This window comes from Hemitrygon akajei, chromosome 11, assembly GCF_048418815.1.
Source record: "Hemitrygon akajei chromosome 11, sHemAka1.3, whole genome shotgun sequence".
In the NCBI taxonomy this organism is placed as follows: Eukaryota; Metazoa; Chordata; class Chondrichthyes; order Myliobatiformes; family Dasyatidae; genus Hemitrygon; species Hemitrygon akajei.
This window is the reverse complement of record NC_133134.1, coordinates 6,927,372-6,954,791: the sequence shown is the minus strand read 5'-3', so window position 1 is coordinate 6,954,791 and position 27,420 is coordinate 6,927,372. Positions and strand designations below refer to the sequence as shown.

General features: G+C 43.8%; 1 protein-coding gene across 5 annotated transcripts in view; it reads left to right on the top strand.

Moving 5' to 3' along the window:
- ccz1 (CCZ1 homolog, vacuolar protein trafficking and biogenesis associated) overlaps positions 1-27,151 on the top strand; it is a 53,689-nt gene extending 26,538 nt beyond the window's left edge. For 4 of the 5 annotated variants that reach the window (XM_073060168.1, XM_073060167.1, XM_073060166.1 and 1 more), the window contains 7 exons: positions 8-69; positions 2,278-2,389; positions 9,229-9,262; positions 11,490-11,607; positions 17,032-17,190; positions 17,294-17,421; positions 25,766-27,151. In XM_073060168.1, coding sequence (XP_072916269.1) covers positions 8-69; positions 2,278-2,389; positions 9,229-9,262; positions 11,490-11,607; positions 17,032-17,190; positions 17,294-17,421; positions 25,766-25,821 — 669 coding nt within the window. In that variant the 3' untranslated portion in view covers positions 25,822-27,151. Of the gene's footprint in view, positions 1-7; positions 70-2,277; positions 2,390-9,228; positions 9,263-11,489; positions 11,608-17,031; positions 17,191-17,293; positions 17,422-22,670; positions 25,744-25,765 lie in introns of those variants that run through there. The other variant, XM_073060170.1, reaches the window with a different exon arrangement.
- The last annotated feature ends 269 nt before the right edge of the window (positions 27,152-27,420 follow it).

Here is a 27,420-nt window from a genome sequence, read left to right as displayed (position 1 = left end):
CCTTCAGCTGATTGGCCGAGATTCGCCAGGAAGAGGAGGAATCACGGGAAGCCTTAACCACTACGGCAGGTATGGCTTACACGCCTCATAATCTTGTATACCTCCATCAAATCTCCCGACATTCTCCTATGCTCAGGGAAGCAAAGACCAGTGATAAACCAATAGATCATATGAGTAGTATTCACAAGAAAAACATATACAGTTTTTACAAGAAAAAAAAACACAATTTGAGCATTTGAAAGAATATCAAAGTAAGTCTGTCTTAGTACAAAGTGATTGAAGTGGTCAGTGTTGCTTTGCTGTGGTAGTGAACCAATTGGTTCAAGACCAGAATGGTTGAAGGGAAGTAGCTGTTGTTGAACCCGGTGATGTGGGATTTCAGGCTTCTGTGCCTCCTGCCTGAGATGGCATGGCCTGAATGGTGCTGGCTTTTGATGGATGTCGCTCTTTTTAGGCATTGCCCCTGGCGATACCAACAGTGCTGGGAGAGATGTGCCCATGATGAACTGGGCTGGTTCCACTGCTCTCTGTGGCTCTATGTTCCTGCTCATTCCAGTTGCTGCGTCTGACGGTGATGCAACCAGTCTATTGTGGATTGTTCAATCTCCCTCTGGTTTTTTTATAAATAACTGCCCTGGTGCTTGGGACTTTATAAAGAAGTGTATTTTAAAAATAAATTGTAGTTTACTGAGAGTACAGAGGCACGTAATAGTGCTCGAGTAGGCATATGTTTAGTGCAGAGCCGGTTTCTGGACAGTGATATTTGGGTCAGGTATCCAAAGAGTGACAAGTCCCAAACACACGAGATTCTGCAGATGCTGGAAATCTGAAGGAACACACACAAAATGCTGGATTTCAACATGTCAGGCAGGATCTATGGAGAAGAATAAACTGTCAACATTTTGGGCTGAGATGCCCAGGACCTGGGTTACAAGTCTAAGTGGTTAAAAATAAAAACCCAGGCGACAAGTCTCTGGGTTTTCATGTTGTGTCTGATCACTGGGACAAATGACTAAATACTCTTATGTAGTTAAATCAAGAAATCTATGGCCAGTGTAGGTGTATCTGTCGCTGTCCAATGATGTTCCTGTACTTCAGTAAAAGTCAAGTTAAATATATTGTCATGTGCACAGGGACGATGAGGTACGTCAGAGCTTAGGAGCAGGACTCGCTCCACCATTCAATAAGATCATGGCTGATCTGGCATGGACTCAGTTCCACCTACCTGCCTTTTCCCCATAATCTTTAATTCTAAAGATAAGCTGTATTTGTCACATGTACATCGAAACATACAGTGAAATGCATCATTTGCATCAAAGACCAACACAATCCAAATATGTGCTGGGGCGCAGTGCTTCTGGCATGAACATAGCTTGTCCACAGCTTGCTAACCCTTACTGATCAGTACGTCTTTAGACTGTGGGAGGAAACCAGTGCACCTGGAGCGAACGCACAAGCTGCTTGCAGATAGCAGTGGGAATTGAGTCTGATTGCTGGCACTGTAACGCTTTATGCTAGCAGCTATGTTGCCATAGCCCAATTTCGCCAGCGACACAAAAATCCATCCAACTGTGTCTTAAATATATTTAATCAGGTAGACTCTACTATTTCCCTGAATTCACAAATTCACTCTTTGGGGTGGGGGGGGGGGGAGCAGTTTCTCCTCATCTGTACTAAATATGTTCCCCTGAATTTTGAGGCTCTGTCTCTTGGTTCTAGTCTTGCTTACCAGTGGAACAACTTTCCTGCCTCCATCTTATCAATCACTTTCATAATTTTATACATGTGTTTGTATAAGATCCCTTCTCATTCCTTGGCACAAGATAAGGAACCGTTGTGTGCTTGTTCTTGCAGAAACATGGCTTTAGGACACCATCTATCTTCAAGCCACACAGGAAATTTAGTTAACATTATTTTTTTGTGACTAGGTGCTAACATGACTATATGTGTTGTGTGTGGCTGTATGTGCTCTGTTTCGCACCTTGCTGCCAGAAGAACGCTTCTGTTTAGCTGTATACATGTGCAAGGTTGAATGATAATTAAACTTTAACTCGGTGTATAGTCCAATGGAAAATTTGCAGCAGCATCACAGGTGCGTAGGTACAGACAACAACAGAACATAAATTATACATTAAATTATACTTGTGGGGGAAAGATAACGGCACTCGGTACATGCATTTGTCAAAGGCAGGTGTGTTTGCACTTTCATCAGCTGCTATCTCTTATTTGGCATCTTATAGAAGGGATCTGATAGCCGAGGTGTTTGTCTTTTCTCAGGTTTCTCACTGGCCCATACAACGTCAATGATCCGGAACTTGCAGTGCGGTTTCCCAGGATCTTCGTTAATACAGACAGCACCTATGAAGAATTGCACTTAATTGTCTACAAGGTGAGACCAGCCTGCTGTCAGTGTATCCCACACAATCTACAAGTAAATCAATCACGCAAGGCACGTTACACCATGATTAGCATCAATCAATTAAGTCCTACAGCACTGAAACAGGCCTTTCTGCCCATCTCGTCCATGCTGAGCTGGGTTCCTTCCTGTGCAATCCCGAATACAGAGTTGTTGGCAGGATTCATAGATGATTGGAGAACAGAGGCATCTTGGGGGTGACATCTATAGATTCCTCGGTTGCAGTGCAAATTGACAAAGTAGTTAAGAAAGTGTGTTGGCTTTCATTAGTTGGAGGACTGAGTTTAAGAACCGCAAGGTAATGTTGCAGCTCTGTAAAGCCCTGGTTAGACCACACTTCTAGTATTGTGGAACACAGCAGGCCAGGCAGCATCTATAAGGAGAAGCACTGTCGACGTTTCGGGCTGAGACCCTTTGTCAGGACTAACTGAAAGGAAAGTATTGTGCTCAGTTCTGGTCACTTCATTATAGGAAGGATGCGGAAGCTGTAGAGAGGTTTTTGGAGAGAGCTTTAGAGATGATGAGAGGCATTGATAGAGTGAACAGCCAGAGATGTCTTCCCTGGGCGGAAAGGAATAATACGTGGGGGGGGGGGGGGTTAACTTTAGTGTTTGGAGGAAAATATAGGGGGATGTCAGTGGAAGGTTTTTACAGTGTGATGGCTGTATGGAATGCATGACAGACACATTAAGGACATTGTAGATAGGCATGTGGATGGAAGAAAAATGGAAGGCTATGTGGGAGGGAAGGGTTAGATTGATAATGGAGTAGGTTAAAGGGTTAGCACAATATTGTGGGCAGAAGGGCCTGTGCTGTGCTCCACTGTTCTATGTTCGAACATGCACAGGAACTCAGCAAATCAGGCAGCATCCATGGAGGGAAACACAGTTAACATTTTGGGCTGAGACCATTCACAGGACTGGAGTGGAAGGGGGCAGAAGCCAGAAGAAGAAGGTAGGATTGGAAGGGAACAAATACAAACTAGGGAACATGGGCCTCGCCAGCTATAAGCAGTTGGAAGTAAAATAGGAAAAAATGGTAAATGGTTGGTGACATTCCTGCTACCGTGGACTGTCGTATTTCCTACGAACTACAATGCACAGAGGGCGTTCACTGATATAAAGCAGTGTGCTCTGGGTCAGTATGAACTATTGGATACATAGCATCCACGCCAGGACCACCAGACTTCCCCAAGCAGTCAGGCTGATCAATACTTCCGCCCACTAACTCCACCACTACTGTATTATTTCCTGTCAGTCACCTTGTGTACAGCCTAGTGTCACTTTATGGGCGTACAATCAATCTATGTATATAAGCTAAATTATGTATTTATATTTATTGTGTTCTTCATTCTTTGTGTATTTTGCACTGTATCAGATCCGGAGTAATGATTGTTTCATTCCCCTTTACTCTTGTGTGCAAGAAATGACATTAAGCAGTCTTGAATTCGTAATAAAATACATTCTTTGCCCCCTCTCTCCACTCTGAGGTTGTGTTGGGTTCAATATGTACAGTTGTATGTGAAGATAAATTATTTGCCCTCTTCCTTCATTCTTGGCATTGTCCTGTAGTACTTGACGTGCGCTAACATGTGATGAGGAACTTCTGCGTGGCTGCAGGACACCATCATTCTAGAGCCAATGACACCCAGGGGTTTGGGCTACATTATATTTTTGTGATTGTTTTTCTGCTTTTGTGCTGTGTGTGACTGTTGATACTGTGTTTTGCATCTTGGAACCGGAGGAACGTTATTTTGTTTGGGTGTATCCCCTATGTGTGGCTGAATGATAATGAAATGTGAACATGACATACAGGTGAAGTTGCTGCAGTAATGTTTGCCAGCTGGTTTTGCACAAGAAGACCCCCGCAGTGCCACAACAGTCTTGTGCTTCAGTTGCACTGTCCACTGGATCAGCAGGTCTTTCACCGATATTTTCTTTCACATAGAGAATATTTTTAATACGATTTCACTCCGAGGAAGGACTAGGCTGCATTTCAAAACCAGTTTTCACAGCTTTCGGTCTTTGAGGTACTTTGTGGAGAGCGGTTGCTGCTTTAAGGCAGGGAATGTAATGCATATACTCAGATTTATTATCACTGTATACAGCATTGTGCAAAAGTCTTAGGCACACAAACATATAAATCACACACACAGCTATATGTACACATACACACAGTACTGTATATTATGAGATTAGTTGTTTTGCAGCAGCAGTACATTGCAAAGCATAAAAATTACTATAAATTACAATAAGAATCTATAAAAATAAGTAGCACAAAAAGAGGGAAAAATAGTGAGGTAGTGTTATTGTCTGCTCAGAAATCTGATGGTGGAGGGAAGAAGCTGTTCCTAAAGCATTGAGTGTGAGTCTTCAGGCTCTGTTACTTCCTCCCTGATAGTAATGACAAGAAGGCATGTCCTGGGTGGTGAAGGTCCTTCAAGATGAATGCTGCCTTCTTGAGGCATCGCCTCTTTAAGGTGTCCTCGGTAATGGGGAGTCTAGTGCTCGTGGTGGAGCTGACTGCGTCTACAACTCTCTGTAGCTTTTTCTGATCCTGTGCAGTGGTCCCTTCATACCAGTCACTTAGGATGCTCTCCATGGTATGTCTGTAGAAATCTGCTAGTCTGTGGTGACAGACCATGTCTCCTCAAGCTCCTAATGAGGTATAGCCACTGATGTAATTGCCACTTGTAAACTGAGCAGATCATCTACGATGGTGATAGTGTTTGAAGGAGAACCATGTGTCAGAGTACCCAGACAGCTCTACTTCTCTCAATCCTGTTCGTTGGAATGATGCCTCTTAACAGTGCAGCTTTTCCCTGGGAGTCCGCGTGGATTCTAACCACGTGCAGTTCGGTGGGGTGGGGGTTGCGGCTGTGTGTTGATAGTTGATGTTTCTGAGGGACAGGTGGACTCTGCCAGGTCCCAAGTTATTTTTGGTCTTGTGTAATATGGCAAGTGTTAAATATTTAACAAGGATCTCGAAACAATCATAAATTCACAGTAAGTACAATCCTGTGTAAATTAGTCTTATCCTTGTTCATTGTGATGCAGTCAAAACAAGTAAGTGATAATAATTCGATACCACCGCAGGGCCTTTTTTAATTAACCTGATTGATGGGTGTATTGTTCAAGGAACTGAGAAAATGTCTTTGCTGCTCCACTTGTTTGCGAACAATGGTAACTGATCTGGGTCAGCTCATTAGATGGTATCGGATAAACCGACCACAGAACCCCTACGTAACATGATGAATGCGTAGAGTACTACAGCAAAAACAGGCCATTTAGCCCATCTAGTCCATGACAACCTGATCTACCTAGTTCCATGTTCCTGCACCTGGACCATATCCCTCCAAGCATTCTCCTCCACATAGCTATCCAACCTTCTCTTAAATGTTACATGTCAACCACTCCTTCCACACTTGCATCTCCCTTGAGTGAAGAAGTTCCCTCTTGAACATTTCACCTTTCACCTTACACCTTTGACCTCAAATTCTAGTCTCACCCACCCTGAGGGGGGGAAGCCTACATGAATTCACCCTATGTATACCCCTCATTTTGTGAACCTCTACCAAATCTCTCCTCATAGTTTAAGATGGAGCAGCGGAAGACGTGCGACAGCTTACTGGTAGTTTGAAAGCAAAGGAATTCAATTAAAACCATTATTAATACACTTTTTAAGTAGATTGTGGTAAACTATCATTGCAAGCAATGAGGAAGTGAACGAAGGCAAAGTCACAGTGTGCCCTGCAAAATCAATGCACTTGGAGTTGGAGCCGTGCTGGTTGGCATGAATGATTTGGAGCAGAGAAGACAGGACAGAGGAGTTCCGATGCCCAACCGACTAGCCCAGGCACGAGAGTGAATCACTCCAAGCTGCGAGCTGAATTGGAGAAGTCGAACGGCTCCTTTGTCGGTGAAATCCGGGTGTGAAGCAAGTCGATGGGAGGTGTGTTCCAAGGCCCAGAGCAACCCACTGCGGTGAGGCCCAGGTCCTAATGCGAGGTACAATCCACTGCTTGGACAATCAACACCTTGGCTTTCCCGTCTATATGGGTCAGCATTTAGAAAATCGGGCGCGGTTGGATTGCTCTGGGCACTGAGCTGATTTGATGAGGTCGAGAATGGCTCCTTCAGAGAAGTCTAGGCCTGGAGCGATTCGCAGGTGGTGCGGCCTGGGTCCCAGTGTGAGGTTCGGTCAAGTTAAATGCCAGCCCAGATAGTCTGAGGGCTTCTGTCTCCGCGATGCTAAGGCTGTGAGATTGGCCCTGACTGCTGTGCTTCGTGTCTTCAAATTTTGTGGCGATTTACCTTGCTATTGTGATGAACTGAATACCATGGCTTTGGACCTACTCCAAGCATTTGGATCTAAACACTCAACGTGGTTTGGAATGCTGTTGTTGCTGACTTCTATTGTTTTGTGTTTTTTCTCTCAATGGGCATGGGGGTGGGTGGGGTTGGTCTTTTATTTTTGTTCATTGGGTTCTTTTGGGTTCCTTGCTTTGTGGCTGCCTGTAAGCAAACGAATCTCAAGGTTGTATACACTCTGTGATAATAAATGCACTTTGAAACTCGCTCTCCAGGGAATGAAGTCCTGACCTTTTAAATATTTCCCTATGACTCAGTTCCTCAGGTCCCAGCAACATCCGTTCAAGCTTATTGATGCCTTTCCTGTAGGTAGGTGACCACAAGTATGGCCACACATTCTGTCACCAACATAACATGTCCATGATGTTCAGCAGAACGACAAAAGAAGCCCACAAGATCCTCCCACCTAAGCAATCACTTAGACACACAGACACACCTCCAACCCCAGGACAGGTCTGTCAGATTCATCAGGGAGGAATATGTAGATGAGGAGGATATTAGAGAAGAAGCTGGAGAGAGATGTTCTCACCTGAAGGGACTGGGGTTCTGGAATGAGTAAAGAGGGCAGGACCTTAATGCTTTTAAAATCCTGAGCTTCCTACATCGAGCAAAGGACAAAGCTGCAGCTCAGTAGGCAATCGGATTTCGAGGTGATTCACTTTGGAAGGTCGGATTTGAAGGCAGAGTACAGGGTTAATGATGGGATTCTTAGCAGAGTGATGGAACAGAGGAATGTTGGGGTCCACGTCTCAAAGTTGCTGCACAAGTTGATCAGGTGGTGCATGGTGTGTTGGCCTTCATTGCTTAGGGGATTGAGTTTGAGTTGTGATGTTGGAGCTCCATGGAACCAAGTTAGACCACACTTGGAGCATTGTGTTCAGTTGTAAATCTACAGATGTTGAAAAGCCAAGCAACACACACACACAAAATGCTGGAGGAACTCAGCAGGCCAGGCAGCATCTATGGAGAAGAGTACAGTCGACATTTTGGGCTGAGACTCTTTGGCAGGACTGGAGAATAAAGAAGAAGAGTATTGTGTTCAGTTCCGGTTGCCTCATTATAGGAAGGATGTAGAAGTGTTGGAGAGGGTGCAGAGGATGCTGCCTGGATGAGAGAGCATGTCTTATGAGGAGAGGTTGAGTGAACTGGGGCTTTTCTCTTTGGAACGAAGGAGGAATGAGAGGTGACTTGGTAGAAGTGTGCAAGATGATAAAAGGCATTGATGATAGCTGGAGATGTTTTCCCAGGCCAGAAATAGCTAATAAAAGAGGGCATAATTTTACGGTGATTTGAGAGAAGTCAGAGGTAGGGTTTTTACCAGAGACCGGTAGGTGCGTGGAACTCACTTGAATTTTTTTTCAACATAGTCTGAAAACTGCATGCCACTTTAAATTTACAGTATATAAAAGAAAATTCCAACTGCGTGGGAGCATTTCAGTCGCTGCATGGCTGCGGACCCGTGCAGCTTAGTGGGAACAGTACTGCCGGGGGTGCTGGTAGAGACAGATAGGTTAGGGACATTTAAAAGACCCTTGGATAGGCAGATGGGTGATAGAAAAATGGACGGCTATGTAGGAGGGAAGGCCAACAGTGGGGGAGCTGCGTGGTCTCATTTGATGCTCAAACCAGGCAACACCTGTTACAGCCACTCGGGGAGGAGGCAGTGGGGGGTGGGGGGAGAGAGAACAGGCACAGCAGGCAGACTAGAGTCAGTGCTGGGATTGGGTCTGGCTCCTGCAGGCCAGCTCTCCCTTCGGTGCTGCTCTCCAGGGTTCGTCCCCTGAAAGACAAGCTGGCTGACATAGCGCGAGACAAGCTGATTTGTGTTAGTCTGCGACTGACACAGTACAAGATGAGGAACTGCTACGTACTGGTTCTTGCAGAAACGCGGCTACAGGACAACATCCCATGCACCGTCAGTCTTCAGGCCATGCCGCTCAGGGACTTGTGCTAACATTATTTTGTGACTATGAGCTGTATTGTATGTGTTGTATGTAACTTTTTGCACCTTGACCCCAGGGGAATAATGTTTCATTGAGCTGTATGCAGTACTTGTGTATGGTTGAATGAAAATTGAACCTGAAAGTTCTGTTTTTTTAGAGAGCCCTTGTTTTTCTGGTACAGGCAAGATGGGACACATGGCCTCCTATGCCAGAAATCTCCAAGATTCTTCTGAGATTTTCACTGTTTTCCTTGAATTTTCCAGAATCTTTGTGTCATTGAAGTAGATCATGTAAGCATCAAGTTCAGCTGACAAACATAACAGAGCAACAAAAGGAAAGATCAGTTAATATTTCAAAAGACGTTTTGTATTAACTCTACAGTTTCTGTTTCAGTTTATTTTTTTAAAAAACTATTTGCAGATATGCCATTTTATTCCTGTATTGCTGCTTTTGTTTTAAATGTAAAATTTTATAAAATGTGTTTGGATTGTTCTTCCAGGCTATGAGTGCAGTGGTGTGTTTCTTGATTGACGGTAAGTGGCCCTGTTTCACATTATTTGTAGATAAGGACATCTTAATTTCCAATGTTCTGTTATTGATCAGTTCCTAATACGATAAGATGGACTCTTGACCTTTCAGCCTACCTTGTTGTGACCTTGCACCTTATTGCTTGTGTGCACTGCACTCTCTCTGTAACTGTAACACTTCATTCTGCATTCTCTACGTGTTTTCCCTTGTACTATCTCAGAATACTAATATGAGTCACCAGCACAGAAATAAGCCCTTCAGCCCATCTATTCCATGCTGAACTAATATTTAGCCTGGTCCCTCTGATCTGCATATTTACCATAGTCTTCCTATCCTTCCCATTCACGTACTTGTCCAAACTTATCTTGAATGTTGAAATTGACCGACATCCACCACTTCCCTCGCGAGCTAATTCCACACTCTCACCACCCAGGGACATGCTCTCTTCTCACTGCTGCTATCAGAAAGAAGTTGCAGGAGTCTCAGGACTCGCACCACCAGATTCAGGAATAGTTATTACCTCTCTACAGTTAGGCTCTTGAATCAGAGAGGGTAACTTCACTCAACTTCAGTTGCCCCATCACTGAACTGCCCCCCCCCCCAAACAATGGACTTACTTTCAAGTATTCTTCATCTCATTCTCAGTATTTATTGCTTAGTTATTTGTTTCTTTTGTTTTCTATTTGCACAGTTTGTCTTTTGCACACTAGTTATCCACCCTGTTGAATGTAGTTTTTCATTGATTCTGTTGTGGTTATGGATATATTGAGTATGCCTGCAAGAAAATGAATCTCAGTATATGCTGACTTGTTTGTACTTTGGTAATAAATTTACTTTGAACTTTGAAATCTCCAGGTGATGAAGTTCCCCTCAAGTTTCCTTTAACCATTTTACCTTTCACCCTTTCAACCCATGACCTCTAGTTCTAGTCACACCCAGTCTCAGTGGAGGAAGCTTCCTTGTACTTACCTTACTTCTACCCCTTATAAGGCATGCAAAATAACGGTACGTGTGGCAGTAATAAACCAAGTTACTAATTAATTCTCAAATTTACCCTGATAAACAGGTGACAAACACTAAAATGATTTTAAAGAGCAAACACGAGGAAATCTGCAGATGCTGGAAATTCAAACATCACACACAATATGCTGGTGGAACACAGCAGGCCAGGCAGCATCTATAGGGAGAAGCACTGTCGACGTTTCGGGCCAAGTCCTGATGAAGAGTCTCAGCCCGAAACGTCGACAGTGCTTCTCCCTATAGATGCTGCCTGGCCTGCTGTGTTCCACCAGCATTTTGTGTGTGTTACTAAAATTATTTCTCAATTTTAGACTCTCCCTTCCATGTTGCATCATTTGATTTATTTCCTGAAACTTTCTGGGATTTTCACCCAGGTTGTTCATATAACATTTTAATTACTCTTAGAAGAAGAATAACTTGACATTGGACTATTCTCACCTTTACTGATCTACAGTATTGTGCAAAGATCTTGGGCACATATCTGTAGCTAGGGTTCCTAAGACTTGTGTAGTACTGAATTTGTCAACATGGAGCAGAGAGTGAGTTGGTAAACCTAGCCGGTTTAGGGATGTTGGAAATGGCAAGGATTGGGCACCATGAAATATAGGACAGGTGGCAAAGGAGTGCCCAGGGCAAAGGGGGTGGTGTGTGCAGACACACCCAGCACTGAGACACCAGGCAAGGTCATTTGATTCCAAACAATTTGGTTTATTGATCATTACTGAATGTCTCTGTGGTGCATCCCGCTCCCTCCCCTCTCCCTGCCCCCTTCCCACTCTCAGTCCACAATAGAGACCCACATCAGAATCAGGTTTATCATCACTCATGTCTGTCATGAAATTTGTTTTTTGTGGCAGCAGTACAGTGCAATACATAAAATTACTACAGAACTGTGCAAAAGTCCAAGGCCCCCTAGCTATATATATGTGCCCAAGACTTTGTACAGTACTGTGTGTCACAGTACCTTGGATTTAAAAGTCCTCCTTCTGATCTCTACTTGTTACTTGGTGACTCATCATCCAGTGAGGGGGTGGAACACCCTGCCAGGGTGGTGGTACAGGCAGATGCGTTAGGTAGGGACATTAAGAAACTCTTAAGTAGGCACATGGATGATAGGAAAATGGAGGGAAGTAAGGGTTAGATTGATCTTGGAGTAGGGTAGAGGATGGGTAACATCATGGGCTCAGTAACCCTGACTGTGTTTCTCCTCAGCCTCCATGGATCTGACCAGAGAGTTCTGCCAGAGACTGGACAACCTCGTGGGGCCTCAGCTCACCCTCTTGGCTTCAGACATCTGTGAACAGTTCAATGCCAACAAGCGGCTCTCTGCGTGAGTACAGACACACTCGGTGGTGTAACAAAACACTGAGACTGGACAGTGGTGAATCAGTAGTGCAGTGGTTAGTGCTTCTGCCTCCCAGCTCGTGGTTCTGGGGTCGCAGACTCGATCCTGGACTTCAGTGCTGTCTGTGTTCAGTTTGCAGGTACTTGCTCTTTTGACTACAGTGTAGATGAGTGGCCAAAAAAAACCCCTCTAAAGTAGATCTGATGGGCATGGAATAGAAAATACAAGTTACAGGGATACAGGAGTAGAAATAAGGAGAGAGGGAAAGGGATTGTTCTGCAGTGGTGGCCAAAATGGATATTACGGGCTAAATCAGCTCCCTTAACAAACAAACATTTTGGTGGACAAACTCTGCAGGTTGAGCAGCATCCGTGGAGGAGAAAGGAATTGTAGACATTTCCAGGTAAGCCCTTGCATCAGAACTTCGGTTTGTAATGTTGAATCATCTTTACCCTCCACAGATACTGTTTGACTGGCTGAGTTCCTCCAGCTAAATGTTTGCTCTAGATTTCTGCATCTGCAGTCTCTTGTGTCCACTAATGACTTCCTGTGCTGGAAGTGAGATAGAACAGGATGTGAATTTCTGGCTTATTAGAATGCAGAGACACAGTAACATTTGGAAGTTAAATGCCATATTGATAAGAAAAGTAGTAAATGTAATCATAAGAGAATTCATAAAACAGAGGGGGCTGGTGAACTGAACAATCTGGGGTGTGCCCTGACACTGATCTTTGAGGTTAGGCAGCAATCTAAACAAGATGCTGTTAGAAAAAGTATGCAGATAGGGCACATTTGTAGATGATGAAACTAAAATAATTTGGGTCGATGATCCAGCCCAAGAACTTTACATAATCACCCAGTACGGAACTTGGGAAAACTCATCGCCATATTTGCCACATTTTCTGCATTTTTCTGATTTGGTTTCTGGTTTCCAGCGTTTTGCTTTTGATGGCTTAAAGTTTGTAGAAGAAGATGGTAAAGGTGTGCCATCACACCAAGGTCGACTAGAACTAGGAACCAAAAGTGTCTCAAGTTTAAGTTTATTACCATCTGAATGTACATATATACAACCAAATGGAACAATGTTCTTCCAGAAATACGGTGTGCCCACGAAATGTATATCACACACAACAGATAAAATAAAATATCACCACAAATAATAAAATATAATTCAAAATGTACGTAGTACACAGCACAAATAAACAGCTCTCTGTCCTGGTGACGAGACCTCGGTGGTACAGGGTGTTCATTAGTCTCAGCCTGAGGGAAGAAGCTGTTACCCAGTCTGAAGGGGTGACTGGGAATTCAGGAGACGTCTCTTCACTTGGAGAGTGGGGAGTGATGGAGTGGAACAGCTTCAATGTTGCCATGAGGTTTCTGAACACTACCTCACTATCTTTTACACATTATTATTTATTATTTATTTTGTTGTTACACAGTAAATTTTTATGCCTTGTACTGTACTGCTGCCACAAAACAACAGATTTCACCACATGATAAACCCAACTGTGATTTGGAAAGGGATGCTGAAGATGTGAAGGAGCTGCCAGTGGAGGCTGATGAAGTGGCGGGAGGAGGTACATATGATGCAGTGGGGAGCAGTTGGGGTGTGGTGCGTCACATCATGGGTCAGCACAGAATTTGTGGGCCGAAGAGCCTTTTCCTGTACTGTGCTGCTCTATGTTCTGAGTAATTGTGAACATTCCGGGGGGGGGGGGGGGGGGGTGCGGTGTTGTGTCATTGGGTGTTGCCACCTGAATACCTGTATTTGGCTTTGTGGCTTGAAGGTTAGAGGGGAATTTAATTCCACAATGTTAAGCCCTGGCCTCCGTTTCAGGGTGTGACCTGGCTCAGGATTTCCAGAATCAATGCACCTGGTTGGTTTACCTAAGCAGTTTTTGGACACCCAAAAACTTTCGTTATGAGACAGACATTGCACGAGAAGGACACATTGGATACGGTGGGGTGGTTCCCTGAACAGACTGTCCAGACCATCTGGCAGATCTCACCAACACACACCAAGACCTTGCCTGGTTGTGGTGTGAGGAACCCGCCAGTCAGATCCTTCCTACATGCCAGGAATGTCACTCCCACTGTGCACTTCCCACGGGATGATGGTAGTGGGGTTGAGACGTCCACCCTGAGCAGCTGTGTGACAGAGGACTTCGTAATCTCTGACTGCTCCCAGAGCACGCACACTGAAATAGACATCAAGAGCTGTTGGCAGATTGGCAACTAGGTGAAAGATGCTCTTTGGTCTCCCTGAAACAAGGAACACGGAACAGTACAGCACAGGAACAGGCCATTCAGCCCACAGTGTTGGGCCAAACCAGCTAAAAGGCAAATCAAAAACACCCAAACACTAATCCCTCCTTCCTACTCCATGTCTATGTCCATGTCCTTGCATTCGTGTGTCCATCCAGACGTCTTGTCCATGTCCATATCCTTGCATTCGTGTGTCCATCCAGACGTCTTGTCCACGTCCATATCCTTGCATTCGTGTGTCCATCCAGACGTCTTGTCCACGTCCATATCCTTGCATTCGTGTGTCCATCCAGACGTCTTGTCCACGTCCATATCCTTGCATTCGTGTGTCCATCCAGACGTCTTGTCCACGTCCATATCCTTGCATTCGTGTGTCCATCCAGACGTCTTGTCCACGTCCATATCCTTGCATTCGTGTGTCCATCCAGACGTCTTGTCCACGTCCATATCCTTGCATTCGTGTCCATCCAGACGTCTTGTCCACGTCCATATCCTTGCATTCGTGTGTCCATCCAGACGTCTTGTCCACGTCCATGTCCTTGCATTCGTGTGTCCATCCAGACGTCTTGTCCACGTCCATATCCTTGCATTCGTGTGTCCATCCAGACGTCTTGTCCACGTCCATATCCTTGCATTCGTGTGTCCATCCAGACGTCTTGTCCACGTCCATATCCTTGCATTCGTGTGTCCATCCAGACGTCTTGTCCACGTCCATATCCTTGCATTCGTGTGTCCATCCAGACGTCTTGTCCACGTCCATATCCTTGCATTCGTGTCCATCCAGACGTCTTGTCCACGTCCATATCCTTGCATTCGTGTGTCCATCCAGACGTCTTGTCCACGTCCATGTCCTTGCATTCGTGTGTCCATCCAGACGTCTTGTCCACGTCCATGTCCTTGCATTCGTGTGTCCATCCAGACGTCTCTTTAAAGCCTCTAGTGTATTTGCGTCTACCACCACACCAGGCAGCCCAGTCTGAGTGGCAACAGTCCTATTCGTGTTAGGATGTGTAAGAGAACATTGCATAGTGCCTTGCCTCCCAAGAGCCGTGAGGTAATGTTGCAGCTCTGTAAAACCCTGGTTAGACCACACTTGGACTATTGTGTTCAGTTCTGGTTGCCTCACTGTGGGAAGGATGTGGAAGGTTGGAGGAGACTTGCCAGGATTCTGCATGGATTGGAGAGCGTGTCTTAGGAGGAAAGGCTGAGTGAACTAGGTCTTTTCCCTTTGCAGAGGAGGAGGATGAGAGGAGACTTGATAGAGGTGTACGAGATAACAGGCATAGATTGAGTGGGTAAACAGAGACACTTACTCAGAGCAGAAATGGGTAATACCAGAGAATAATTTAAAGATAATTGTAGGAAATTATAGGGGGATGTAAGAGGTAAGTTTTGGGTGTATGGAACGTGGTGTCAGGGTGGTGGTAGAGGCAGATTTATTAGGGGCATTTAAGAAACTCTTAGAGGCACTTGGATGATATTTTTAAAATGGAAGACTACATGGGAGGGAAGTGTTAGATCGACGTAGGAGCATCTCAACAGGTCAGCACAACATTGTGGGCTGAATGGGCTGTGCTGTATAATGAATATAAGAATGAAACAGCATTGCATGGCTTATCTTTGTAATTTTTTTATTATGAATGAAGTTTAGTTTGTTAAGAAGAAAAAGACTGATTCCACCTGGTTAGTAATGGCCCAGTTTGTGAGACATTATTCATGGTCATCAGAAGCGTACTTAATAGGACTGGTGTCTCGTTACCTGATATGCAGAATCGCCCTCATTGTTAATTAATGTTTTAAGTGTTGTGTGAAATGGATCTCACCTGTTTATTTTTGATGATTACATTGTTGGATTTGCTGAGTCCAGTAGATTGATGCATTAGTCTAAACGATACCAGTTTTGAGGTTTACACTCAAAAACAATGCATTTATGTATGTCGCACCTTTCACAATATTCTTAAGTGTTTTACGGCGTTACAGTGTAGCCTGTATTATGCTATAGGGAACACTGCGCATTACGAATTTCCCATGAGCAGATCTGTCATGCGCGACTGAGGGATGTTACTTGGCAGGTCACCCCTCCTCCTCTTGGAGACAACTTGAGAGCATCTGGGCCTTGGAGAAATAAATCATTTGAAAGACGTCCCTTCTGTTGTGAAGTACTCCCTCTGTACTGTACAGTCCTGTCCCGTGTCATCCCAGCAGTAATGTCCCGCACTCCCTCTGGAATGGAACTTGAGCCCACAATATTGTGATCGGGAAGTGGGAGTGGCTGATTAGAAGTGGATGTCTCTGACCTGTGGGCATCATGTTATACTTGGAAGATTTTCTTATTAAATGTATGCAAATTTAAATTTTTATTGAAATGTAAATTTGAAATTTATTGAGATTTTAAAATTATAAATTTTTTTAAATGTATTGGAATTTTAAATTAAAGCTTGTAATTACTGGTAGATCAATGGTATTACATGCAGAAAGGTGGAAGTTGTATTGTGGTTTTTCCATGGGAAAGAATTTCTTTAGCCAGAGGGTGGTGAACCTGTGGAATTCATTGCCACAGGTGGCTTTGGAGACCAGCTCATTGAAGCAGAGGTTGATAAGTTCTTGATTAGTGAGGACATCAAAGGTTATGAGGAGAAGGCAAGAGAAAGGTTTGTGGAGAGACACGGAGAGCAACGATGGGAAGGAGAAGAGTGATGGGGTTTGACAGGGTGAGGGGGTGTGGGCTGGAGGGGAGATGTGAGGTAGAACCAGTACATTGAATTCAAGAAAGAAATGACCATGGGTATCATGTAGGGTGGCATAGTAACATAGCAGTTAGCATAATGCTTTATCGCACCAGTGATGGGAGTTCAATTCCCGCTCCTGCCTCTGAAGGACTTGTACGTTCTCCCTGTTAGCATGTGGGTTTCCTCTGGGTGCTCTGGTTTCCTCCCACTTTCCAAAGATTTACAGGTTGAGGTGTAGGTTGTCACCGGAAGCACAGTGATACCAGCTGGATGCTCCCAGCAGATCCTTGGACTACAGCGAAAATGATGCATTTCGCTGTATGTTTTGATGTACATACGACTAATAAAGCTAAGCTTTTTTTAAAAAATCCTTTGCAATTAGAAAACTTTTGATCTTTGATCCTTTTTGTTGTAGGCCTGAGAAAGAGCCTCATTTTAAATACATTTACTTCAATCACATGAACCTGGCCGAGAAGACAACCATCCACATGCGTAAAACAGCCAGCATGTCCCTGACGTCAGTCCATCCCGACCTCATGAAGATTCTGGGCGACATTAACAGTGATTTCTCAAGGTGCTGCCTCGGTTTTTATCTTTGAACACCTTCCAGCGGCCAGGTGATTGGGGTGGAACTTTATCTGTCATTTGTTTGACTTGTGTGTTTTCTTGTCCAACAGAGCTGACGAGGATGAAGAGGTCATCGCCAAGGCAATGACAGATTTTTGGGTCGTCGGGAAGAAATCCGACCAGCGCGAGCTCTATGTCATTTTGGGTCAGAAGAACGCAAACCTAATTGAAGTTCACGGTGAGCAGTGGTTCTTGGAATTGCATCTCAATGTCCAATTCATCCAGTTTATTGTCCTGTACACAAGTCCATATATGTATAGGTGCAATGAAAAACTTGCAGCTGCTTGACAGGCACATAGTGTCAGATATGGCACCATGGGGTTAGCACATTGCTATCACAGCTTGGGGCGTCGGAGTTTGGAGTTCAATTCTTGCACAATCGGTAAGACGTTTTATATGTCCGCCCCGTAACAATGTGGGTTTCCTCTAAGTGCTCCAGTTTCCTCCTACAGTACAGTTAGTAGGTTAATTGGTCATTGTAAATTGTCCCGTGATTAGGCCAGGGTTAAATCAAGTTTAATTGCCATTCATACCAAACATGGATAAAGCCAAGCCAGACAGTGTTCCCCTGGAGCCAAGGTGCAAAAACATACTCGCACATTCAAATAACAAGAAAGAAAAAAAAAGAACATAGTCATGGAAGAAAACACGTTTTTAATTCAAGACCCTGAGCAACAAGTCCCACAAACTGATGGTTCCAGGCAGTCTGGCCTGTAATTCCACTGATCCAATACTGGAGGGCAGCACTGACAGGAGAGGCCAACCCCAAATGAGCTCGGGTGCCACGCTACAACACAAGCCCTTGGCTTGAGGCCTAGTCCTTGTTAGAGCTGAGGCGATACATGACACTGCTGCCTAGCCATCTGTCTCCACACTAAACGAGGAAAGCGGGCCTGCAGCAATCAGTGACCAACAGGGTCTTGTGATTGCAAAAGGAAACATCCAAGAAAGCCGTTCATGGTTTCACTACACACCACATTCATGCCAACTTGAAGATACCAACTCCAGGGTGCCTCCGAGTATACTTGGTGTATAAATTTGTGTATCTCTAAATAAAATAAGCAACATTCACAAGAAAAATGAAGATATGCATAATTGACAGGAAATAACACAATTAGAGCAAAAAAAGTCTACTTTAGTGCACAGTGGTCATGGTGTTGCTAAACTGCAGTTATTATAGTTGGTTCAAGAGCCAAATGGTTGAAGGGGAATTACCTGTTCTTGAACCTGGTGTAATGGGACTTCAGGCTCTGAACCTCCAGCCCGATGGTAGCTGTGAGAAGGTGGCTTGGCCTGAATGGTGGTGATCTCTGATGGAAATTACTTTCTTTCAGTGCCTCCTGCAGATACTAATGATGGTGGGGAGGTATGTGTCCATGATGTGGACTCTGTACAATACTACTCTCTGCAGCTTCCATGTCTTGTGATCTTCACCAGCTGCTCATACGACCACCCACCACCTGCTCCCATCGTTTCATGTGACCCTGATCAGGGGGCGAAGCAGGTGCTTCATCTTGCCCAAGGGCGACCTGCGGGCTAGCAGAGGGAAGGAGTGGCTTACATCCCCTTTTGTGGGGATGTCTCCACCCCGCCACTCTAGCAGAGTGTCCTAAATAAATGAAGGGAATCCCGACTATCTTCTCGATTAGTTTTTGTTCTTTAAGAGCTGTCCCAAATAAACAGCTGCCCCGATTAACTGGAATTGCTGTATAAAAATAAATATTGTGAACACATATTGTAGATGCCTTGAAAGTGAGTCTGTAGGGAGTGAAGGTATCCACATTGATTCAGGTGCAGGGTAATAACTGTTCCAGCATCTGGTGGTGTGGGGCCTAAAGCTCCTGTACCTCCTTCCCAATGGTAGCAATGAGAAAGGATGCATCCAGCCTTTCCTCGTAAGACAGCCTGCCCATCCCAGGTTCTAGAGTAGTAAAACTCCTTTGAACTGTTTTTATTAGACCCCACTCAACACACAGAGTGGGATCCAAAAGGGCTTTGGCCAGATTTCACGTAGAACTTTTTGTTTAAGTATGTCTGGTAAAGGACACACTGATAAGTACCGATAAAGATCACAGGTTTCAGATCTTGCGTTTTACTTTCCAGGTTTCCAGTTACATCTCCATTTGGATGTAAATTCTGCTCCAGCAATGTTTGTTTGTAGATAAGCAGCTTCATATAGGACGCCGTCATGAGGAGATTATCAATTTTTAAAATAACAGAAAGGCTTTTAAATGCTGAGAGATTGCAGGGTGTTGGTGCATTTATTTATTTAGAAATACAGAGCAGAGCAGGAGCTCTGACACAACGAGTGTTCCACCTGTTGTTCCATGTCTGTCTGCAGGAAGATGAATCTCGTGGTTGTAAGCTGCATACGTACTTGATGATAAATGTTCTTTGAATCTTATTTAGAGGTACAGAGCAGAACAGGCCCTTCTGGTCCAATGAATCAGCAACCTGTCTATTTAACCCTCGCCTAATCACAGGTCAACTTGTAATGCCCAGTTAACCTACTAAATGGTACGTCTTTGGACTGTGGGAGGAAGCCTATGCATTCACAGGGAGGACATACAAACGACATTGGAATTGAACCCCAAACTGTGGTAATGGCTGCACTACTGTGTGTGATGTCCTTCTGTATGTATACAGAATATCGAGGTGCATTGTGGCCCTCCATTGGTTGGAATGATGTGTCCCAGCAGTCTGCGCAAGCCAGGACGGTTTGATGGGGAGAGCAAGCTGTTGCCTGTGCAGCAGGCTCCCCTCTCTGCATAGCTGTTGAATCTAAAGGAATGTCAGAGACCGATACGGTTTGGCACCAGCAGCGTTGCAGGAGTTGCCAGTCAGCACTAAACTCGAGGGGCTTGAGCTCCGGATTTTTCCTCTGACTGAACTCCTGAAGCCTTCGCCATGATTGGGTATTGCTACAAAGCACCGGAGGTTTGAGATCAGAGTTTTCCTTCTAGATGAGCTGCCAACCAACAAAATGTTGTTCTGTGGTGTATAGAACAATGCAGCACAGGAACAGGCCAAATGACTCTCAATGTTGTACTGAATTAATTAACCTAGTAAATAAATACCTAACTAATTAAATTAGTGATACCTAATCCCTTCTGCCTACACCGTGTCTGTATCCTTCCATTATCTCCACATTCAAGTATCTGTTTAAGAGCCTCTGAAATGCCTCTATCATATTCGCCCTTAACAGTGCATTTCAGGGACCCACCACTTTGTGTTTTTAAACTTGCCCCACATATTTCCTTTGAACTTGACTCCTCTCACTGTAAATGTGGACACCACAGTAGCATAGTGGTTAGTGCGACACTACTACAGCTTGGGGTGTTCCGGAGTTCAGGGGGTTAGTCTGTATGTATTCAAGATTCAAAAACTTTATTGTCATTCTAACCGTACATCAGCTCTGCAGGGCAGAGTGAGACAGCGTTTCCCAGGAGCAGTACAATCATAACAATCGCAACACTAAATAATAAACATAACAATAAATAGTAAAACACAACAGCCACGTGTCAGTTAAAAGTGTCCAAAGCAGAGTCAGGTAGAGCAGGTATTTAGCAGTCTGACTGCCTGTGGGAGGAAGCTGTTTAGTAGCCTTGTGGTTTTAGTTTTGATGCTCCTGTAACGTTTGCCTGATGGCAGAAGAACAGACAGTTCATGGACAGGGTGTGAGGGGTCTTTAATGATGTACCATGTCTTCTGGAGGCATCGACTCTGAAAGAGGTCTCCCTGTGGAATGTGAGAGTTTTCCCTGGGGTGGCTCCGGTTTCCTCCCACGGTCCAAAGACGCACTGGGTAGGTTAATTGGTCATTGTAAATTGTCCAGTGATTAGGTTATGGTTGATCGGGTTTGTCAGGGGTTGCTGGGTGGTGTGGCTCAAGGGCCAACTCCATGCTGTATTGCTATATAAAATAAAGAAATACAAACCCTCTAGTATAAAAAATCTCCTTAAGATCTGTCCAGTGTAATACCTCCTGTGCTTTGGGGGGTCTGAAACGCCTTTGTGATGAGCTATGGCATTTGTATCGGGAGGTTGTACAAGTTTTTTTTTATCAAGGGCCTAGGGTATAAATGACTTGAAAATTAGCTTCTTGAAGCTGCAGGTTGATTCGGTGATAGGGCAAATACAACGTTAGCACTAGAATTTAAAAACAATGATTTATTAGACATTGGTCAGACAACACTTGCAGCTTTGGGCCCCTTGTCTAATAAAGAACATGCTGAAGTTAAGAAGTCCAGAGGATGTTCACAAAAATTAAATTGAATTGAATTGAACTGACTTTATTTCTAGCATCCTTCACGAGGAGTAAAAATCTTTACATTACCTCGCCATCTAAATGTGCCGTGTGCAATTATAGTAACTTGTAATAAGTAGAACAGTCAATGTAATGTAGAGTACACTCAAATCAGTGTGAGTTCATCAGTCTGATGGCCTGGTGGAAGAAGCTGTCCTGGAGCCTGTTGGTCCTGGCTTTTATGCTGCGGTACCGTTTCCAGGATGGTAGCAGCTGGAACAGTTCGTAGTTGGTATGGTTTGGATCCCCAATGATCCTTCAGGCCCTTTTTACACACCTGTCCTTGTAAATGTCCTGAAATGTAGTTCACAACTACAGATGCGTTGGGCTTTCCGCACCACTCTCTACAGAGTCCTGTGATTAAGGGAGGTACAGTTCCCGTACCAGGCAGTGATGCAGCCAGTCAGGATGCTCTCAATTGTGCCCCTGTAGAAAGTTTTAGGATTTGGGGGCCCATACCAAACTTCCTCGAGCATCTGAGGTGAAAGAGCCTTTTCACCACACAGCTGGTGTGTACAGACCATGAGGTCCTCGCTGATGTGGATGCTGAGGAACTTGAAGCTGTTTACCCTCTCAACCCCAAATCCATTGATGTCAATAGGGATTAGCCCATCTCCATTCCTCTTGTAATCCACAACCATCTCCTTTGTTTTAGCAACATTGTGGGAGAGGTTGTTTTCTCGACACCACTGTGTCAGAGAGATGACTTCTTCCCTGTAGGCCACCTTGGTATTGTTTGAGATAAGGCCAATCAATGTGGTGTCGTTGTCAAATTTAATTAGCAGATTGAAGCTGTGGGATCCTGAAAATGATCTGATAAATGAAAAAGTTAACTTACAGTACTGTTCCGCACAGTACCACATGGGGAGTATTTGATGGCTCTGGGCCTGTACTCACTGGAGTTTAGAAGCACGAGGAGGGATCTCATTGAAACCTACCAGATACTGAAAGGATTGAATAGAGTGGATGTGGAGGATGTTTCCTATAGTGGGGGAAGTCTGGGACCAGAGGGCACTGCCTAGAATAGAATGGATGGCCCTTTAGAATAGAGATGTGGAGGGACATGTACAGAAGTGACTGGTTGCACTTGAATCTGAGGGAGACCTGTATTCTTATCGGCAGGTTTACAGAGCTGAGGATGAGCCAGCAGGTTGACAAGTAGATGATGGATGTAACATGAATGTAAGTAAGGACAAGCCAATGATTAGTTACAAATGCAGACAGAGCAAAGAGTTAAATTGTACCACAGAAGCAAAATTCAAAAGGGCAAAGAATGCAGGACTGAAGGTGCTGTATTTAAATGCGTGTAGCATTCAGAATAAGATGGACTAATTTGTGGCACAATTAGAGATTGGTCAGTATTACATTGTGGGCATCACTGTGTCGTGGCTGAAAGAAGGCCATAGTGGGGAGCTAAACATCAAAAGATATACTTTGTATCAAAAGGACAGGCAGGAAAGCATAGATGGGGTAAGAGATGGAATTACATCTTTAGAAGGAGGTGACATAGGGTCAGAGAATGTTGAATCTTTGTGGGTAGAGTTAAGAAACTGCAAGGGTTAAAAAGTCAGTACAGGAATCGTTTATGGGTCTCCAAATAGTAGCAAGATGTGGGGTTGAGCTGGCAAAGGCATGTAATAGGGTAACGACACAGTTGTAATGGAGAAAATCAGGTTGATGTCGGATCGCAAGAGAGGGAATTTGTTGAATGCCTATGAGATGGCTTTTTAGAGCAGCTTGTGCTTTAGCCTTCTCGGGGAAAGGCGAACTTAGATTGGGAGTTGTGTAATAACTCAGATCTTATTGGGGAGCTTAATGTAAAGGAACACTTAGGAAGCAGTAGTCATAATATGATTGAATTCATACTGCAATTTGAGAGGGAAAACATAGAACGTAGAAGCAGATGTATCTGTATTACAGTGGAATAAAGGGAATTATAGAGGCATGAGAGAGGAGCTTCCCAGGTAGATTGGAGGAAGTTACTGCCTTGATGACGGCAGAGCAATGATGGCTAAAGTTTCTGGGAATAGTTCACATGGTGCAGGGTAGATAGGTCCCACAGAAGAAGTTGTTCTTAGACGGCAGGGGTAAGCAACCGTAGCTGACAAGGGAAGTTAAAAGACTGCATAAATGCCAAGGGAAGCGCATATAAGGTAGCTAAACTGAGAAGTTGGATGATTGGGAAGTTTTTTAAAATCCAACAAAAGGCAACTGAAAAAGCTATATGAGGGGAAAAACTGAAATATGAGGCCAAACTAGCCAGTTATATAAAGCAGGATACTGAAAGGTTTTTCATTTATGTGAGTAGTAAAAGGGAGGTGAGAGTTGATATTGGACCACTGGAAAATGATGCTGGTGAGGTAGTAATAGGGAACAAAGAAGTGACAGGTGAACCTTGTATCAGTCTTCCCTGTTTAAGACATTAGCAGTGTCATTGCTTTTACGAAGAAAAACTGCTCGGCACACTCAAAGGTATTAAGGTGGATAAGTCACCTGGACCAGATGGATTACATCCCAGAGTCCTGAGAGAGGTTGCTGAAGAGACAACGGATGCATTGGTCGTGATCTTTCAAGAATCACTTGATTCTGGGATGGTCCCGGAGGACTGGATTGCAAATGTCACTTCACTCTTTAAGAAGGGAGGAAGGCAAAAGAAAGGAAATTATAGGCCAGTTAGCATGACCTCCGTGGGTGGGAAAGTGTTGGAGTCTATTATTAAAGATGAAGTTTCGGGGTACTTGGAGACTAACGGTAAAATAAGTCAACGTCAGCATAGTTTCTGTAAAGGGAAAGCTTGCCTGACAAATCTGTTCTTCGAGGAAGTAACGGACAGAGTGGACAAAGTAGAGGCAGTGAGTTTCATTTACTTGGATTTTCAGAAAGCATTTGATAAGGTGCTATACATGAGGCTGCTTAACAGGATAAAATCCCATGGAAAGATACTGACATGGATAGCGGAATGGCCGACAGGTAGGAGGCAGTGAGTGGGAATAAAAAAGGCCTTTTCTAGTTGGTTGCTGGTGACTAGTGTTCCTCGGGGGCAAGTACTGGGACTGCATTTTTCACATTGTTTGACATTGATTTGGACAATGGAATTGATGGCTTTGTGGCAAAGTTTGTGGATGATAATGAAGATAGATGAAGGGGTAGGTAGTGCTGAGGAATCAAAGAGATTGCAGCAGGGCTTGGACAAATTGGAAGAATGGGTAAAAAAGTGGCAGATGGAATACAATATTGGGAACCGTATGAAGTGCAGTTTGGTATAAGGAACAATAGTGTGGACTATTATCTAAATGGGGAGAAGGTTCAAACATCAGAGGTGCAGAGGGACTTAAGAGTCCAGGTGTAAGACTCCCAGAAGGTTGATTTACAGGTTGAGTCTGTGGTAAAGGCAAATGCAATGTTGGCATTCATTTCAAGAGGAATAGAATATAAAAACCGGGAGATAATGCTAAGCCTTTATAATTCAGCACTTGGAGTGTTATCAACAGCTTTGGACCCCATATCTCAGAAAGGATGTGCTGTCATTAGAGAGCGTCCAGAGGAGGCTCACGAGGATGATTCTGGGAATGAAGGGGTTAACATAGGAGCATTTGGCAGCTTTGGGCCTGTACTCACTAGAATTTAGACAGATGCAGGGGGATCTCATTGAAACCTATCGAATGTTGATAGGGTGGATGTAGAGAGGGTGTGTCTATGGTGGAGTTATCGAGAACTAAAGAGCACAGCTTCAAAATTGAGGGGCGACCTTATAGAACTTTTTTCAGCCAGAGAGTAGTGAATCTGTAAAATGCTCTGCCACAGACTGCGGTGGAGGCCAAGCCTGTGGGTATGTTTAAAGCAGAGGTTATTGTTTCCTGATTGGTCAGGGCATCAAAGGGCATGGTGAGAAGGCAGCTGTATGCAGTTGAGTGGGATCTGGGATCAACTCCAGTGCCATCAGTTAGAGGTTTATGTGTTCTCCCCATGACCGCATGGGTTCCCTCCACATGCTCCAGTTTCCTACCACAGTCCAAACACGTACCAGTTAGTGGGTTAATTGGTCATTGTAAATTGCTCTGTGATTAGGCTGGGGTTAAGTTGGTGGGTTGCTGAGCAGCCCAGCTCATTGGGCTGGAAGGGCCTGTTCTGCACTGTATCTAAATTAAAGTATTCCATCTGCAATGGCTGATTAAGTCAATGTCCTTGACGTTTACCTTTTTTTTGTCTCTATCCAGAGGAAGTCAAGAAACTCTGTGCAACTCAGTTTAACAACATTTTCTTCTTGGATTAGCCTCTGATTAGTTTCACCACCCATTGTGGCTTTGGCAACGGGATGGGCTTGTGGGAAGGTATCACAGGTGCAGGAAGAAACCGCATGATGCCACGGTGGCAAAGAAACCTCATTCCACGTCTGACAGTGACATCTATGGCATCCTTGTTAACTGTGCTTCTTCATGGAAAGGAAACAGCCTACCTTCACCTCGCAGACAGCAGTTGCTGTCATAGGAAATTTCCCTAAAATGTAAAATAATTAGATTTTAAATATTTATGGTAATTGTCTTTAAAAGAATGACAACTTTATCATTCCATTCTGTAATATATGGCAAGCTTGTATTGTAAAAAATAAATTAATAACATTTGAGTGAGATTTTAACTTTCCCATGTGTCTGTGCATTTTTGCTTTATTTATGTTAACCCTTGTTTAGGAGGGTTGATTATTGGGTATTTTATATAGAAAAAGAAATAATGTATTCTCTAATGAAAGCTGTGTGATCTTCCTGTGTAATGTGGGCCCCCTTTTTGTATATTAAAAATAGTGGATTTATGCTGGAAGTGACCTCTATGAGGAAGAATTCTCAGTCAGTACCGTGCAGGTAATTGTGGGTAAAGGTCACACTGCAGCAGATCCATGTGTAGAGTGCAGTTTTGACTTTGAACAGACTACTACATGTACTGTAATATTGAACAGAGGAGCAGACTCGATGGGCTGAATGGCCTAATTCTGATGTGCTGCATCAATTGAAAATCTGTTTATTTTTAAGAAATTTTGGTTTGGTTTTGGTGTAATGAAACTGAATGTCATTACACCCTATATTTGTATATTTAATAAATGTTATCAATACAAGGCCCAGGAAGTATCTGCTTCATGTAAACATTTGTACATTAGTTAGTACAAAGAGCTTTCTTTTCATAGTTCCAGTGTTTTTTTTTTGTTGTTCAGCAGTTCCCTAGTGCTAACTTGGTTTTGGAGGCGTTCAATGACCATCTACCATTTCCATTCCCCTATCCTTCCTCGGCCTTTCCCAGCCCAGAACTAGTTACAGAAAGACATGATTTCCCAGTCTTAATAGCATTGCAGGTTTTTCAAAGCACTCAAATGTTGTCTTTAGATGTGTGATCTTGTATGTGCCATTAACTTAAAGTTAGCAAAATTTTTGTACCTCAAACTTAGTTTTCATATCAGAAAACTGCAAATATCCCAGACAGGTTGTTTTAGCATTTGAAAATTCTGTCTCCTTATTTTCTTCCCTTTCTCAAAGTGAAACGGGTTTGAGAGACATGGTGCTGATTTCTCCATGTAATGACGCTTTTTAAAAAAAAATAAAATCTCTCTGCACTAACTTGTGGATTTGTTGTCTTTCTACAATGAACCCTAATGTTATGTCAAATTAAACTGTTAGGGGAACATTTAAGATTTCTTAATGGCATATATTTAAGATAACTGGCATTGAAGTGAACAAGTTGAATTTGATTTCATTGATGACGAGAGTTTGTATCCTGAACTTGTTGCTATAGTTGCTCATTGCAGTTTACAAGATGTCCCTCTGATAAATGGTATTTGCTAAACTTGGAGGTAGACAAATTAACTGGTTTTAAAAATAGATTTGCT